At 49.8% G+C, this 16,466-nt stretch overlaps 1 protein-coding gene and 1 long non-coding RNA gene across 2 annotated transcripts; one reads left to right on the top strand and one right to left on the bottom strand.

Moving 5' to 3' along the window:
• Positions 1-680: 680 nt before the first annotated feature.
• Positions 681-4,066, bottom strand: LOC122547308 (basal cell adhesion molecule-like; the record flags this gene model as incomplete). The annotated part of the gene is made up of 3 exons (XM_043685956.1): positions 3,918-4,066; positions 2,736-2,952; positions 681-751 (listed from the first exon to the last, which is right to left on the bottom strand). Coding segments are annotated over exons 1-3 (390 nt in total), but the record flags the coding sequence as incomplete, so codon positions are not given.
• Positions 4,067-11,632: 7,566 nt separating this feature from the next.
• On the top strand, positions 11,633-13,890 carry LOC122547307. The gene is made up of 3 exons (XR_006310965.1): positions 11,633-12,164; positions 13,025-13,640; positions 13,811-13,890. It is a non-coding gene; the product is annotated as an uncharacterized LOC122547307 (long non-coding RNA).
• The last annotated feature ends 2,576 nt before the right edge of the window (positions 13,891-16,466 follow it).

Raw genomic sequence — 16,466 nt, 5'->3', positions numbered from 1 at the left:
TTAGGGTGGATTGGCTACGGGGTATTGTCCCATTGTGCCCTGGGATGTGCAGGTTTGTGTGGATTGGCCATGGGAAATTGTCCCATAGTGCCCAGGGATGTGCAGGTTAGGGTGAATTGGCCATGGGAAATTGTCCAATAGTGCCCAGGGATGTGCAGGGTAGGATGGATTGGCCAGGGGTAAATGTATAAGAGGGTGGGAAGAATGGGTCAGGATGGGTTACTCTTCGGAGGGTCAGTGTGTAGGTGTTGGGCTGATGGGCCTGTTTCCACACTGTAGGGATTCTATTCTGTGTGGACCCCCACCCCACAAACTGCACACACACAATACTCCAGGGGGTGGTCTCTCCAAGCCCCCTGTACAATTCCAGCAATAATGTCCACAATCCAGGAATGGCGAATGGGAAAAGCTCGACTGGTCTGCCATCGTATGGATCGGAGCTCGTGGTTGAGATTTCCCACCCCAGCCCCACACCCGTGTCCCCCGACTCCAACCTCCCTCCCGGCCTGAACCACCAGAACTCAAAATCCGTTCCCAGATCCGGGAATCCCTCTCGGAATTCCCCCTCACCCCCCCGCCCCACACCCATGTCCCCCGACTCCAACCTCCCTCCGGCCTGAACCACCAGAACTCAAAATCCGTTCCCAGATCCGGGAATCCCTCTCGGAACGCGCCCTTACCTCGGATGGATGCTGCTCGTTCACCGACAGTGTGGCTGGGTTGGATTCAACTTCGGGCTGTTGCGGAGCATCTGTGGGAGACAGGTTTGTACGAGAGAGAGTTAGAGGTGAGTCGGGGAGGGGGGGGGGGGAGGGAGGGACAGTGGCTGTCAGCATCTGAGGTCCTAAGATATCTCAGTCTACTGAGTCGTGACCAAGCCACGGTTTGTTATCAGTGTGGTCCTGGTTGACAAAATATCGAAACGCTTTGTCAGTCCCGAAACATGGACTCTCCTGCTCCTCGGATGCTGTCTCACCCTGCCGAGCTTTTCCAGCTCCGCATTCACAGCCGATTGTCTGAAACACAGTCAAAGGCTGTCCCTTCGGGGGAAGGATACACCTGGAGCCAAGGAAGACAAGTGAGGACTGCAGATACTGGGAGCGAGAGTCAATGGGGTGGTGCAATACCTCAGTGGGTTAGCACTGCTGCCTCCCAGCGCCAGGGACCCGGGTTCGATCACACCCTCGGGCGACTGTACGGAGTTTGCACATTCTCCCCGTGTCTGTGTGGGTTTCCTCCGGGTGCTCTGGTTTCCTCCCACAGTCCAAAGGTGTGCAGGTTAGGGTGGATTGGCCATGGGAAATTGTCCCCTAGTGCCCAGGGATGTGCAGGTTAGGGTGGATTGACCGTGGGAAATTGTCCCATAGTGTCCAGGGATGTGTAGGTTAGGGTGGATTGACCGTGGGAAATTGTCCCATAGTGTCCAGGGATGTGTAGGTTAGGGTGGATTGGCCATGGGAAATTGTCCCATAGTGTCCAGGGATGTGCAGGTTAGGGTGGATTGACCGTGGGAAATTGTCCCATAGTGTCCAGGGATGTGTAGGTTAGGGTGAATTGACCATGGGAAATTGTCCCGTAGTGTCCAGGGATGTACAGGTTAGGGTGGATTGACCATGGAAAATTGTAACATAGAGCCCAGGGATGTGCAGTTTTGGGTGGATGAAAATCCATTGGGATTGTGTACTGTGGGAGTGAATGGGAAGGAGTTTCAGCATCAGGACTGTCTGCCTGGAACATAGAACAATCCAGCCCTTGGTCCATACCCCTCCATTCCTTGTATATCCATGTGTTAATCTAAAAGCCCCTTAAATGCCCCTGCCTCCCCCACCACCCCCTGTCAGTGTGTTCCACACTTCTACCCCTCTCTAGGTAAAAAAACCTCCCCCTCACATCCCCTTTGAACTTTGCCCTCTCACCTTAAATGCTTTCCCCTTGTATTACACATTTCCACTCAGGGATAAAGATTCTAACTGTCAAACCCTATCTCTGCATTTCACAATGTTATAGGCTTCTATCAAGTCTCCCCTCAGCCTCCGTCGCTCCAGGGAAAACAGCCTGAGTTTTTCCAGCCTCTCTTTATAGTTCATACCCTCTAATACCCTCCGGCAGCATCCTGATCAATTGGGAGTGAATGGAGAGAGGCTTAGTGTACATTGGGATTGCATCGAGTGGGAGTGAATGGGAAGGGGTTGGATGCATTGGATTGTGTAAATGGTGAGAGAATGGGAAGGGGTTGGTTGCGTTGAGAGAGAATGAGAAGAGGTTGGATTCATTGGGAGGGAATTGGAAGAAGTTGGATCTATTGGGAAGGAATGGGAAGGAGTTGGATGCATTGGGAGGGATTGGGAAGGGGTTGGATGCATTGGGAGGAAATGGAAGGAATTGGATACATTGGGAGTGAATGGGAAGGGGTTGTATCCATTGGAAGGAATTGGGAAGGAATTGGATGCATTGGGACGGATGAGGAAAGGGCTGGATGCATTGGGAGTGAATGGGAAGGGGTTGGATCCATTGGGAGGGAATGGGAAGAAGTTGGATGCATTGGGAGGGATTGGGAATAGTGTGGATCCATTGGGAGGGAATGGGAAGTGTTAGATCCATTGTGAGGGAATGAGGAAGGAGTTTGATTCGTTGGAAGGGATTGGGAAGGGGTTGGATTCGTTGGGAGGGATTGGGAAGGGGAGCTCAGTGCTATGTCACTGACACATGTGAAACTCTATCGAAGATACACTGACCGTAGACCTTGAGCTGGGTCTTCCCTTCCTGGCTCCCAGACGCTCCGGCAATGACCTGGCAGAGGAAGGGTCTCTCGTCCATCACCTCTACCTTGCTGATCAGAAGGCCGTAGTCACCATCCATGGACACTCGCTTGGTGTAGGGTGTACCAGGATCAGTAACGCTGTTTGTCTCATCTTTGTAGGCAATTCTCTGCCGCTCTCTGTGTTTATTCACCTAGGCACAGGTTAGGACAATGGCCGGGCCGCACAAAAACAGAACGACGCAACCAAATGAACATCCAACAGAACTTGCATTTATATAGCGCCTGCCACTTCACAAAACACGCTCGGTTGCTTCACCTACAGCAACCGGACGATGAACCATCTTGATGCTACACTAAGGGATCCCAAAACTGGGTCAAAGAGGCAGGTACCAAGGAGCACCTAAAAGGGGGAGAGGGGTAAAGGCGGCTGGGAAGGTTTGGGGAAAGGGTGGGATTCCGGTCGCAGGCACAGCCACCAACGGTGGAGCGATGGGAGTCCTGGGGATCCTCGAGACCTTGGAAGAGGAGGGGAGCGGAGATCCCGAGGGTGGTGGGTATCAGGGGGGAGGCATGGGGGGAATTGTAACATCCTGAGAGGGCTGCAGCCACTGGGTGGCATCAGTGCCAACATCTGGGAACTGAGGCAGAGTGGGCGGAGTCGGGACTCTGAAGGATAGCAGCAAACGACCATGCAGCCCCGATGGGCTGAGCGGCCCTCTCCATTCCCCTCTGTTCATGGTGAATCCGACACAAACCCTCATTCCGCACCCCCCAGTCCCACTCTCGCATTCTCCCTCATTCCTAACCCTGAGGGGAAAGAGAGGGGGGTGATTTCCCAGATATTTGCCCCCGTGGGGGGGGCAGAGGGCAGGGGGGTGGAGACCCAAGGGAAGAGGCAGCACCCTCCCGAGTCTCTGGTGTGACAGAAGGAGGCGCCCCTCTCGTGCCCCCCTACCCTTCCCAAGCGGGCGAGCGGAGTCAGGAGGTCTGTCGGAGCGAGTTGCCCCCCCACCGCCTTCCCTCGGAAACCCGAACCCCGCGACCCCGTCATCTCTCCCCCTGACCCTCCTCGCCCACCCCACCCAAACACCACGTGACAGTCGCTCTCACATATCCCGCAATGCTCCCCCTTGCCCCACCGCGCTGGAACACTCACGATGAACCACTCCACCATGATCTCCGAGCTGGTCCCAGAGATGGTGTGGCTGCAGGGGATCCTGACGGGGTGACCCACCTCAGCATCCACGTGTTCGGGCATGGACACCTCCACCGATCCCAGGGCACCTGCGAGAAGGGGGGGAAATCCAGAGGGTGGGCTTCAGAGAAGGAATGCAGCAGGGTTCAGCGGGTTTAGGGTTTCAGGGCCTGATCCAGAGTCGCGACCTCACTCAGGCTTTCCCGGTGGGTCACCCCCACCCAAGGGACTCGACGCCCACCCCCCCCCCCCCCCCAATGTTTCCACTATCACCCTTACACCCGACTCCCGCTAACACCCAACCCATGTCCCCCAGACCCAATCACAGAGACTGAGCAAACATTTCACCTTCACTTCCTTAGCCTGAGTCAACAGGCCGGGTCACCTTAAACGTTAACTTGGATTTCGCGCTTACAGACAGACAGACAGACAGACAGACAGACAGACAGACACACAGACAGACACACAGACAGACACACACACACACACACACACACACACACACATGATCCCATTCCTAACCCTGACCCCATTCCTATCCCTGACCCCATTCCTAACCCTGATCCCATTCCTAACCCTGACCCCATTCCTATCCCTGACCCCATTCCTAACCCTGATCCCATTCCTAACCCTGACCCCATTCCTATCCCTGACCCCATTCCTAACCCTGATCCCATTCCTAACCCTGACCCCATTCCTATCCCTGACCCCATTCCTAACCCTGATCCCATTCCTAACCCTGACCCCATTCCTATCCCTGACCCCATTCCTAACCCTGATCCCATTCCTAACCCTGACCCCATTCCTATCCCTGACCCCATTCCTATCCCTGACCCCATTCCTATCCCTGACCCCATTCCTATCCCTGACCCCATTCCTAACCCTGATCCCATTCCTAACCCTGACCCCATTCCTATCCCTGACCCCATTCCTAACCCTGATCCCATTCCTAACCCTGACCCCATTCCTATCCCTGACCCCATTCCTAACCCTGATCCCATTCCTATCCCTAACCCCATTCCATTCCTAACCCTGATCCCATTCCTATCCCTAACCCCATTCCTATCCCTAACCATGGCCCATGGTGGAATTTGAATTCAGTTTTGAAAAGTCTTGTGTTAACAATGACTATTGCCTACAAAAACACTGCTGGTCATCGGTGGAAAAGCTGAGCTGCTTTACTAATGCATTGCAGGGATGGGAACTGCCAACCTAACCTGACCAGGCCTACATGTGACTCCAGACCCACAGCAATGTGGTTGAATCTTAGCTTCCCCACCCAACCTTGACAATAAATTCTGGCCTAGACAGAGACATTCACATGCCGTGAATTGGTCATTTTAATATTCTAACCACTGCCCCAGGACATTCATTGGTGTCACCATCACTGAGTCACCCACTATCAACATCCTGTGTGTGTGTGTGTGAGTGTGTGTGAGAGTGTGAGAGAGAGAGAGAGAGAGAGAGAGAGAGAGAGAGAGAGAGAGAGAATCTCTCGCTGAGATAGAGAGTGTGTGTATCACTGACAGAGTATGTGTGTCTCTCACTGAGAGAAAGAGAATGTGTGCGTGTCTCTCACTGAGATAGAGAGTGTGTATGTGTGTATCACTGAGAGTGCGTGTGTGTCTCTTACTGAGAGAGAGAGAATGTGTGTGTCTCACTAAGATAGTGTGTGTCTCTCTCACTGAGATAGAGTGTGTGTGTGTGTATCACTGAGAGTGCGTGTGTGTCTCTCACTGAGATAGAGAGTGTGTGTGTCTCTCACTGAGAGAGAGAGGATGTGTGTATGTGTATCACTGAGAGTCCGTGTGTGTCTCTTACTGAGAGAGAGAGAGAGAATGTGTGTGTCTCTCATTGAGATAGAGTGTGTGAGTGTGTATCACTGAGAGTGCGTGTGTGTTGAGATAGTGTGTGTGTGTCTCACTGAGATAGTGTGTGTGTGTGTCTATCACTGAGAGAGAGAGAATGTGTGTCTCTCACTGAGATAGTGTGCGTCTCACTGAGAGAGAGAGAATGTGTGTGTATCACTGAGATAGAGAGTGTGTGTATCACTGAGATAGAGAGTATGTGTGTCTCTCACTGAGAGAGAGAGAGAATGTGTGTGTGTCTATCACTGAGAGAGAGAGAATGTGTGTCTCTCACTGAGATAGTGTGTGTCTCACTGAGATAGTGTGTGTGTGTGTCTATCACTGAGAGAGAGAGAATGTGTGTGTCTCTCACTGAGATAGTGTGTGTGTGTCTCACTGAGATAGTGTGTGTGTGTCTCAGAGAGAGAGAATGTGTGTGTGTATCACTGAGATAGAGTGTGTGTATCACTGAGATAGAGAGTATGTGTGTCTCTCACAGAAAGAATTTGTGTGCGTCTCTTACTGAGATAGTGTGTGTGTGAGTGTGTATCACTGAGAATGTGTGTGTCTCTCACTGAGAGAATGTGTGTATCACTGACAGAGTATGTGTGTCTCTCACTGAGAGAGAGAATGTGTGTGTGTGTGTATCACTGAGAATGTGTGTGTCTCTCACTGAGAGAGAGAGAATGTGTGTGTATCTCACTGAGATAGTGTGTGTGTGTCTATCACTGAGAGAGAGAATGTGTGTGTGTGTATCACTGAGAATGTGTGTGTCTCTCACTGAGATAGTATGCGTGTGTGTATCACTGAGACAGAGAGTGTGTGTGTGTCTCAGAGAGAGAGAGAGAAAAAGAGTGTGTGTGTCTAACAAATTTATTGGAAATTTTTGGATTGGATTTGTACCTGGATTTCCAGAAAATGTTTAACCATGTGCCTCACAATAAGTTAAGTTGTAGATAAGAGCCTGTGGTGTTGAGGAAGTGTATTGGTGTAGAGAGAGAATCTACAGGAAACAGTAAGTGGAGATGTACTGCTGGGATCGCAAATGTTTACAAAATATATTAATGTCTTGGAGGAAGCAAGTGAACTCGCTAAATTTGCACACAACACAAAAATAGAAAGGCAGTTAGTGAGACGGATACCGACAGTTTACAGAGAGATATTGACCAGTTTGTGTGGGGATACTGACAGGTTACAGAGAGATATTGACCAGTTTGTAAGGGAGATACTAACAGGTTACAGAGAGATATTGACCAGTTTGTGTGGGGATACTGACAGGTTACAGAGACATATTGACCAGTTTGTGTGGGGATACCGACAGGTTACAGAGAGATATTGACCAGTTTGTGTGGGGATACCGACAGGTTACAGAGAGATATTGACCAGTTAATGAGAGGGATACCGACAGGTTACAGAGAGATATTGACCAGTTTGTGAGGGGGATACCGACAGGTTACAGAGAGATATTGACCAGTTAATGAGAGGGATACCGACAGGTTACAGAGAGATATTGACCAGTTTGTGAGGGGGATACCGACAGGTTACAGACAGATATTGACCAGTTTGTGAGAGGGATACTGACAGATATTGACCAGTTTGTGAGGGGGATACCGACAGATATTGACCAGTTTGTGAGGGGGACGCTGGGACACTGACAGATATTGACCAGTTTGTGAGGGGGATACTGACAGATATTGACCAGTTTGTGAGAGGGACACTGACAGATATTGACCAGTTTGTGAGAGGGACACTGACAGATATTGACCAGTTTGTGAGAGGGATACTGACAGATATTGACCAGTTTGTGAGAGGGATACTGACAGATATTGACCAGTTTGTGAGAGGGATACTGACAGATATTGACCAGTTTGTGAGAGGGATACTGACAGATATTGACCAGTTTGTGAGAGGGATACTGACAGATATTGACCAGTTTGTGAGAGGGATACTGACAGATATTGACCAGTTTGTGAGAGGGATACTGACAGATATTGACCAGTTTGTGAGAGGGATACTGACAGATATTGACCAGTTTGTGAGGGGGATACTGACAGATATTGACCAGTTTGTGAGAGGGATACTGACAGATATTGACCAGTTTGTGAGAGGGATACTGACAGATATTGACCAGTTTGTGAGAGGGATACTGACAGATATTGACCAGTTTGTGAGAGGGATACTGACAGATATTGACCAGTTTGTGAGAGGGATACTGACAGATATTGACCAGTTTGTGAGAGGGATACTGACAGATATTGACCAGTTTGTGAGAGGGATACTGACAGATATTGACCAGTTTGTGAGGGGGATACTGACAGATATTGACCAGTTTGTGAGAGGGATACTGACAGATATTGACCAGTTTGTGAGAGGGATACTGACAGATATTGACCAGTTTGTGAGAGGGATACTGACAGATATTGACCAGTTTGTGAGAGGGATACTGACAGATATTGACCAGTTTGTGAGAGGGATACTGACAGATATTGACCAGTTTGTGAGAGGGATACTGACAGATATTGACCAGTTTGTGAGAGGGATACTGACAGATATTGACCAGTTTGTGAGGGGGATACTGACAGATATTGACCAGTTTGTGAGAGGGATACTGACAGATATTGACCAGTTTGTGAGAGGGATACTGACAGATATTGACCAGTTTGTGAGAGGGATACTGACAGATATTGACCAGTTTGTGAGAGGGATACTGACAGATATTGACCAGTTTGTGAGAGGGATACTGACAGATATTGACCAGTTTGTGAGAGGGATACTGACAGATATTGACCAGTTTGTGAGAGGGATACTGACAGATATTGACCAGTTTGTGAGGGGGATACTGACAGATATTGACCAGTTTGTGAGAGGGATACTGACAGATATTGACCAGTTTGTGAGAGGGATACTGACAGATATTGACCAGTTTGTGAGAGGGATACTGACAGATATTGACCAGTTTGTGAGAGGGATACTGACAGATATTGACCAGTTTGTGAGAGGGATACTGACAGATATTGACCAGTTTGTGAGAGGGATACTGACAGATATTGACCAGTTTGTGAGAGGGATACTGACAGATATTGACCAGTTTGTGAGGGGGATACTGACAGATATTGACCAGTTTGTGAGAGGGATACTGACAGATATTGACCAGTTTGTGAGAGGGATACTGACAGATATTGACCAGTTTGTGAGAGGGATACTGACAGATATTGACCAGTTTGTGAGAGGGATACTGACAGATATTGACCAGTTTGTGAGAGGGATACTGACAGATATTGACCAGTTTGTGAGAGGGATACTGACAGATATTGACCAGTTTGTGAGAGGGATACTGACAGATATTGACCAGTTTGTGAGGGGGATACTGACAGATATTGACCAGTTTGTGAGAGGGATACTGACAGATATTGACCAGTTTGTGAGAGGGATACTGACAGATATTGACCAGTTTGTGAGAGGGATACTGACAGATATTGACCAGTTTGTGAGAGGGATACTGACAGATATTGACCAGTTTGTGAGAGGGATACTGACAGATATTGACCAGTTTGTGAGAGGGATACTGACAGATATTGACCAGTTTGTGAGAGGGATACTGACAGATATTGACCAGTTTGTGAGGGGGATACTGACAGATATTGACCAGTTTGTGAGAGGGATACTGACAGATATTGACCAGTTTGTGAGAGGGATACTGACAGATATTGACCAGTTTGTGAGAGGGATACTGACAGATATTGACCAGTTTGTGAGAGGGATACTGACAGATATTGACCAGTTTGTGAGAGGGATACTGACAGATATTGACCAGTTTGTGAGAGGGATACTGACAGATATTGACCAGTTTGTGAGAGGGATACTGACAGATATTGACCAGTTTGTGAGGGGGATACTGACAGATATTGACCAGTTTGTGAGAGGGATACTGACAGATATTGACCAGTTTGTGAGAGGGATACTGACAGATATTGACCAGTTTGTGAGAGGGATACTGACAGATATTGACCAGTTTGTGAGAGGGATACTGACAGATATTGACCAGTTTGTGAGAGGGATACTGACAGATATTGACCAGTTTGTGAGAGGGATACTGACAGATATTGACCAGTTTGTGAGAGGGATACTGACAGATATTGACCAGTTTGTGAGGGGGATACTGACAGATATTGACCAGTTTGTGAGAGGGATACTGACAGATATTGACCAGTTTGTGAGAGGGATACTGACAGATATTGACCAGTTTGTGAGAGGGATACTGACAGATATTGACCAGTTTGTGAGAGGGATACTGACAGATATTGACCAGTTTGTGAGAGGGATACTGACAGATATTGACCAGTTTGTGAGAGGGATACTGACAGATATTGACCAGTTTGTGAGAGGGATACTGACAGATATTGACCAGTTTGTGAGGGGGATACTGACAGATATTGACCAGTTTGTGAGAGGGATACTGACAGATATTGACCAGTTTGTGAGAGGGATACTGACAGATATTGACCAGTTTGTGAGAGGGATACTGACAGATATTGACCAGTTTGTGAGAGGGATACTGACAGATATTGACCAGTTTGTGAGAGGGATACTGACAGATATTGACCAGTTTGTGAGAGGGATACTGACAGATATTGACCAGTTTGTGAGAGGGATACTGACAGATATTGACCAGTTTGTGAGGGGGATACTGACAGATATTGACCAGTTTGTGAGAGGGATACTGACAGATATTGACCAGTTTGTGAGAGGGATACTGACAGATATTGACCAGTTTGTGAGAGGGATACTGACAGATATTGACCAGTTTGTGAGAGGGATACTGACAGATATTGACCAGTTTGTGAGAGGGATACTGACAGATATTGACCAGTTTGTGAGAGGGATACTGACAGATATTGACTCCCAGACCAGAGGGCAGTGTGGGGAGGGGTGTCCCAGACCAGAGGACAGTGTGGGGAGGGGGTATCCCAGACCAGAGGGCAGTGTGGGGAGGGGGTGTCCTGGAGTTGAGGCCTTGAGTTTTGAAGCTTGACATGGTCTGGAGATGAAAGGTCTGTATTTGAGTTATTTTTTCTTTTTATTCTTATGCTGGAGTTTTAGTTATTTTTCTTTCAATATTGTATCAAACACTAACATATCTGTACCTTAGGTATCGTGACTTAAGATGGAGCCATAAGCAGCGACATTGCAAACGTTTCACTGCACACATTGCAGCACACGTGTCAGTAATGCTCATTCATTCAAACACAGTGTAAACCATAACTTCAACCTGTTTCCCGAAACAATACATAACAGAGAACCAAATCCAAAGAAAGTACATCCCCCCCTCTCTCAACATCTTTGGGTTACATATCTGATTCCTGACAGCTTCTCTCTATGGACTGTGGAGAGTGATATTTCTTTTCCAATCTGCGGATTTGAACTCTTCCACACTTCTCATTCTAATAACTTACCAATGTTTAACTAAACTCTCCTGTTTGGGAGAGTCTTTTGTATTCACTTGTTGGGTGTGTTTCTGTGTATGTTTGTGGGTGTGTGTGTGGGGTGTGTGTTTGTGGGTGTGTGTGTGGGGGGTGTGTGTGGGTGTGAGTGTGTGTGTGGGTGTGTGTGTGTGTGTGTGTTTTCCAAGGCAGTGGTCCCTTCCCTCATTTTCACCTTGGACCCTAACATCAAACACACACCTTCACTTGGGGTCCTGAGCCTTCAAGAGGGTTTCAAAATGTCTGGTGTGTTGTTTTGCTGTTGTTCTCCCTCTGAGAGTGATTAAGTGTCTCTCCAGAACAGGGACGTGCAGCTGCTCTGGGTTTAAGTAGGCCTGATGCTATTTCGTACACTTGCCATTGCATCCGCCTGGCTTCATATAACCTTTCAGTTTGATTGGAGCGTGGAGAGGCAACATGGCAGCCCTTTTCTCTTCCCTCCTGTTTCAGCTGTTTTTCAGTTCCTCAGAGGAGCTTTCCCAGCTGCGGGCCCTGTGTCTCTCTGTCAGTGGCTGTGTTTGATCCCCGTCGCACACTCAGCAAGATTCTGGTCAGAATGGAGACTTTCTTTCCACACGGCCTATCCATGTTCAACGTGGGCTGATGGACAGCGCAAATAGTTGACCTTCCTCGATTCTGCCTCCAATCCATTTGATGTTGCTTGTGTGCTGGAGGAAGGATGCAGGGAGTTCCTCCACAAATGCTTCCCCTTCCTGAAAATTCGATCTTGGGGAGCCCCTTTCCGGCTTCGGTACTAATTGTTGCCAAATTCTTATCCTGCAGTGAACAACAAGTTTGGTTTAAGGTGCAAGTACTGCAAAACAAACATCCACCATCACTGCCAGTCCTACGTGGAGTTTCAGCGGTGCTTTGGCAAGATCGTAAGTCTCCTGTTCTCCCCACGATCTATTCTCATGCAAGGGGCTCACCTTCACTTTCAGCCACAGTGAGAGCTGGGCACAAAGGCGTTGGTTGCACAGGATGCCTCAACAGAGCGGGAAAACTAGGAGGGGTAAACCATGCCATCTTACCATGCCAACTTAAAGTGACTTCAAACCCCCAGCTTTCTCGGGGTAAGAGGGTGCTGGGGAGATACATCAGTGCCAAAGGCCTAGGCACAAAGGGGGACTCTCTCTGCTCGAGGTCAGAGGGCAGGGGCGCCGTGCTGGGGGTCAGAGGGCAGGTGAGCTGTGCTTGGGGGTCAGAGGGCAGGGTCGCCGAGTTGGAGTCAGAGGGCAGGGCCAGTGCGCTCAAGGTCAGAGGGCAGGGTCACTGGGCCGGAGGGCAGAGTCGCTGTGCTGGGGGTCAGAGGGCAGGGTTTCTTTGCTGGGGGTCAGAGGGCAAGGTTGCCGTGCTGGGGGGGGGGGGGGGGGGTCAGTGGGCAAGGTCACCGTGCTGGGGGTCAGAGGGTGATGAGTTTGCTTGTTGGGTTCAGTGGTTCCCTCGGTGTGTTTGGTGGATGGCGAAGGATCTGGTGATGCCAGTGCGCCCCGTTTCGCTGTGATCTCTCCACCCTGGGATTGGTCAATGCCCAGACTCCCCATGGCACTGGTTCTGTGAAAACCGTCTGGGCGGTGGGGTGGAGTGCACTCAGCGGGAAGCAGACCGAATAGCTCGATCGAAGTTGTTTGAAAATTTCGACCTGGAATGATTTGTCAGTCGCTCGCCCTGCTTAGTGATCCAGCGTGTAAGTCTGTCCATGCTAATGCCCTCTCTAACTTGCAATGTCCTTTAAATCTAGCCCCCTGGGTTTCGCAGAGCATACAGCTCTCCTCTGTACAGCAACCAGCAGTTCACCTGTATAAAAGAGCTCCTTCCTTTCTGTAAGTGGACCACACCAGACCGGGCTCACATTTCGCATGGAGGCCTGTGAGAGGGCTTTCGGGCGAGTGATCAACTAGCGTTTTTGAAATGGTGTTTGCTCTCTAAAGGACGCAGTCTGGCAGTGGGCAAAGAGGCGCTGTGAGAAAAGGGAACGGTGGGGCTGAATTGTGGGGTGAAATGCAAAGAGCCCTCAGTGCCAGAGCCCTGCCTCTGGCAGAGCGCCAACAGGTTTTGCTTCGCCTCAGCATGTACCCAGAGCATGCTGGGAAAACTTGCGTCACTGTCGCCAATCCTCAGGGGGGCGTTTCTCAAAGCCTCCAGAGACACGCGGTGAAGCAGTCCTCCCCACCAAAGTGCAGGATACTGTACCACCCTCTTGCTTTCCCTTCCCGCTCTTTCCCCTCCTCCAATCCCCCGCTCCATATAAATGGGCACCTCTGAGTTGCTCGGCCAATGTGCTCTCCTGCCTGATCTGAATTGGGACCCTTTTGGGTAAAAACCGGAAATGCTTGACAATGCCCACCTCCGTCCAGGTCAGCAAATCAAGCCACTAGAACCGTGCTCACCTGGAGTCTCCCTCAAGATGCGATATCCACACGTGAGCAGAGTCAATTCGATTGGAGTTATTGCAGTCAAATGTACCTGAGTCCAGTGGAAGGTTTTGCTTTGCGAGCAGGACACGCAGATGACAGAGTGCGTCCAGGTCAGCAAATCAAGCCACTAGAACCGTGCTCACCTGGAGTCTCCCTCAAGATGCGATATCCACACGTGAGCAGAGTCAATTCGATTGGAGTTATTGCAGTCACATGTACCTGAGTCCAGTGGAAGGTTTTGCTTTGCGAACAAGGACACGCAGATGACAGAGTGCTCAGGCAGAGTCAGGCATCCAGGGTTACATCTGCACAGGAGGTGAACAAAAGCAAGATCAATATTACTTGAAGTGAGAGAGGCCCATTCAGCAATCTCGTAACAGCAGGGAAGAAGCTGTTCCTCAACCTGCTGGTGCGTGTGTTCAAGCTTCCTGCCTGACGGAAGAGAGCATTACCGGGGCGGGAGGGGTCTTTGGTGACGTTGGCAGCCATTCTGCGGCAATGAGAAATGTAGATGGAGCCCCTGGATGGGAGGTTGGCTTCCGTGATGGTCTGGGCTGTGCACACCACCTTCTGGAATTTCTTACAGTCCTGGGCAGGGCAGATGCTGAGCCAGCCCATCATGCCCCTGGACAGTCTGCTTTCAGTGGTACCTCTGTAAGAGTCAGTGAGGGCCTTTGCTGAATTTGCTGAGCTGCCTGAGGAAGAAGAGGCAGCGTTGTTGTACCTGACTGACTGTCACATCCACGTGGGAGGTCCAGGACAGATTGGCGGTGATCGTCAATCCTCAGAACGTGACGCTCTCCACCTCTGTTCCGTTGATGTCGATAAGGACATGTCCTCCTCCTCTCTTTCTGACGTCAGTGAGCGGTTCTTTAGTTCGGCCGACATTGAGAAAGAGATTGTTCTCATTGCACCAGGTCACCAAGCCCTCTATCTCCTTCCTGTATTCGGACTCATTGTTGTTTAATATCCAGCCTACCACGGTGGTGTTATCAGCAAACTTGGAGATGGCGTTCATTCTGAAATTGGCAACACAGTTGTGGGTGTAGAGGGAGTACAGTAGGGGGCTGAGAACACATTCTTGGTGGGGGGGGCTCCAGTATTGAGTGTTATCATGGAGGAGATGCTGTTGTCTATCCTCACTGAATTGCGGTCTGTGGGTCAGGAAGCTGAGGATCCAGTTACAGAGGGTGGAGCTGAGACCGAGGCCTGAGTTTTAAGGTCAGTCTCGAGAGGATCATGGTGTTGAAGACGGAGCTGTAGTCAATTAACAGGAGTCTGATGGAGGTGGCCTCGTTATCCAGACGTTCCAGGGATGAGTATAGGGCAAGGAAAATGGTGTCTGCTGAGGACCTGTTATGTCAGTAGGCAAATTATAGGGGATCGAGATGAGAACTGATGTGGGCCATGACCAGCCTCTCGAAGCACTTCATGATTCTGGATAGTGGGGGAGGGGATCGAGTTTCCGTGGTAACCATGTCAGTCACTTCCGTTAGGCTCCTCCCAACCTTCCACTGGTAAACCTCTGAGAAAACAAGTCAACTCTCTTTGATGCCAATCTCCTGCCAACTGGGTACTGCCACCGAGTGCGGAAGGCACGTTAGCCGATGGATCTGAAGGGATACAGCAAGTCCAGGTTGTCATAGCAACGCAATGATCTGTTATCGTGTTACCAGAGTTTTATGGCCTCCCGCATGATTCGTTCTGGGTAGCCATTTGCCGGGTCCGTCAATCCCCCTCACCAACGTGAAGCTTGCCCAAGTCACTGAACAAGTCAAAAGGATCATCCCCCTTGTTACCCAGACTGGCAGAGAGTCAGACATGGTGTTCCATAGGCTTTTCAACATTTTCATCAATTATTTGTCCATGTCCATGCCCTCTCCAAATCCTATGGGATAGAATGCCAAACCAGCAAAGTTACATTAAGCATGGAAGCGTACAAAAGAGGTGTGGATTAGGCCATTCGGCCCTTCTGTATGATCATGGCTGATTGTCCAACTCAGTCCCCTTTTCCCCACTTTCACCCCATATCGTTTGATTGCCCTGGTCTGAAGAACTGACTTCACTCGTTGTTGAAAGCATTCAAACTTTGACAGAACCTTGCCTTGGCCTCAGTTGGAGCACTGTGCCCCGTGCCAGCCTTCATATGTAATAACTCCCCAGGGGCTGGTATCCAAGTTCCCCCTTTAGCTACACATGGAGAGGCCCTGGCACCGATCCAGCTCCCTCAGAGCCAGCTCGCAGAGTGAAGAGAACCCAGGACTCTCCTGATCATATCTGTCAGCCAGGGCTCCCTGATTAACGCCTACTTCATCCGGCTCATTACACATCCCTCTTGGCTGTGCTACAGCCATTGCACTGTTTTCGTCTCCATTTCACACAAAGACTGGGATTGAAGCCAGAAATCGAGGTTATAGATACGAACAATAGAACAAGTCGTGAATAACTCAGATTGGGGAATCCAGGAGAAACATATTTACTGGGAGACCATGAGGCAAAGGCCTGAAATGAGGCCATTCAGCCCACAGAGTCTGCTCCCATGTTTGATCACGGCTGAGATGTTTCTCAACCCCATTCCCTCCCTTCTCCCCTGCAACCCTCACTAACCAAGCACCAAAGCCTTGGCCTCCACAGCTCTCCATGGCAACGCATTCCACAGATCCGTGGTGGGAGAGATTGAGGAGAAGGTGAAGCTTGCTCCCACTAGGGAATGTTGGAGCTGGACAAGTCCGAGGGAGGCCAGAACGGAAGGGGGGGGGGAGGGGG

Source organism: Chiloscyllium plagiosum, unplaced genomic scaffold (genome assembly GCF_004010195.1).
Source record: "Chiloscyllium plagiosum isolate BGI_BamShark_2017 unplaced genomic scaffold, ASM401019v2 scaf_11577, whole genome shotgun sequence".
Taxonomy (NCBI): Eukaryota; Metazoa; Chordata; class Chondrichthyes; order Orectolobiformes; family Hemiscylliidae; genus Chiloscyllium; species Chiloscyllium plagiosum.
This window is presented reverse-complemented; position numbering and strand designations above follow the sequence as displayed.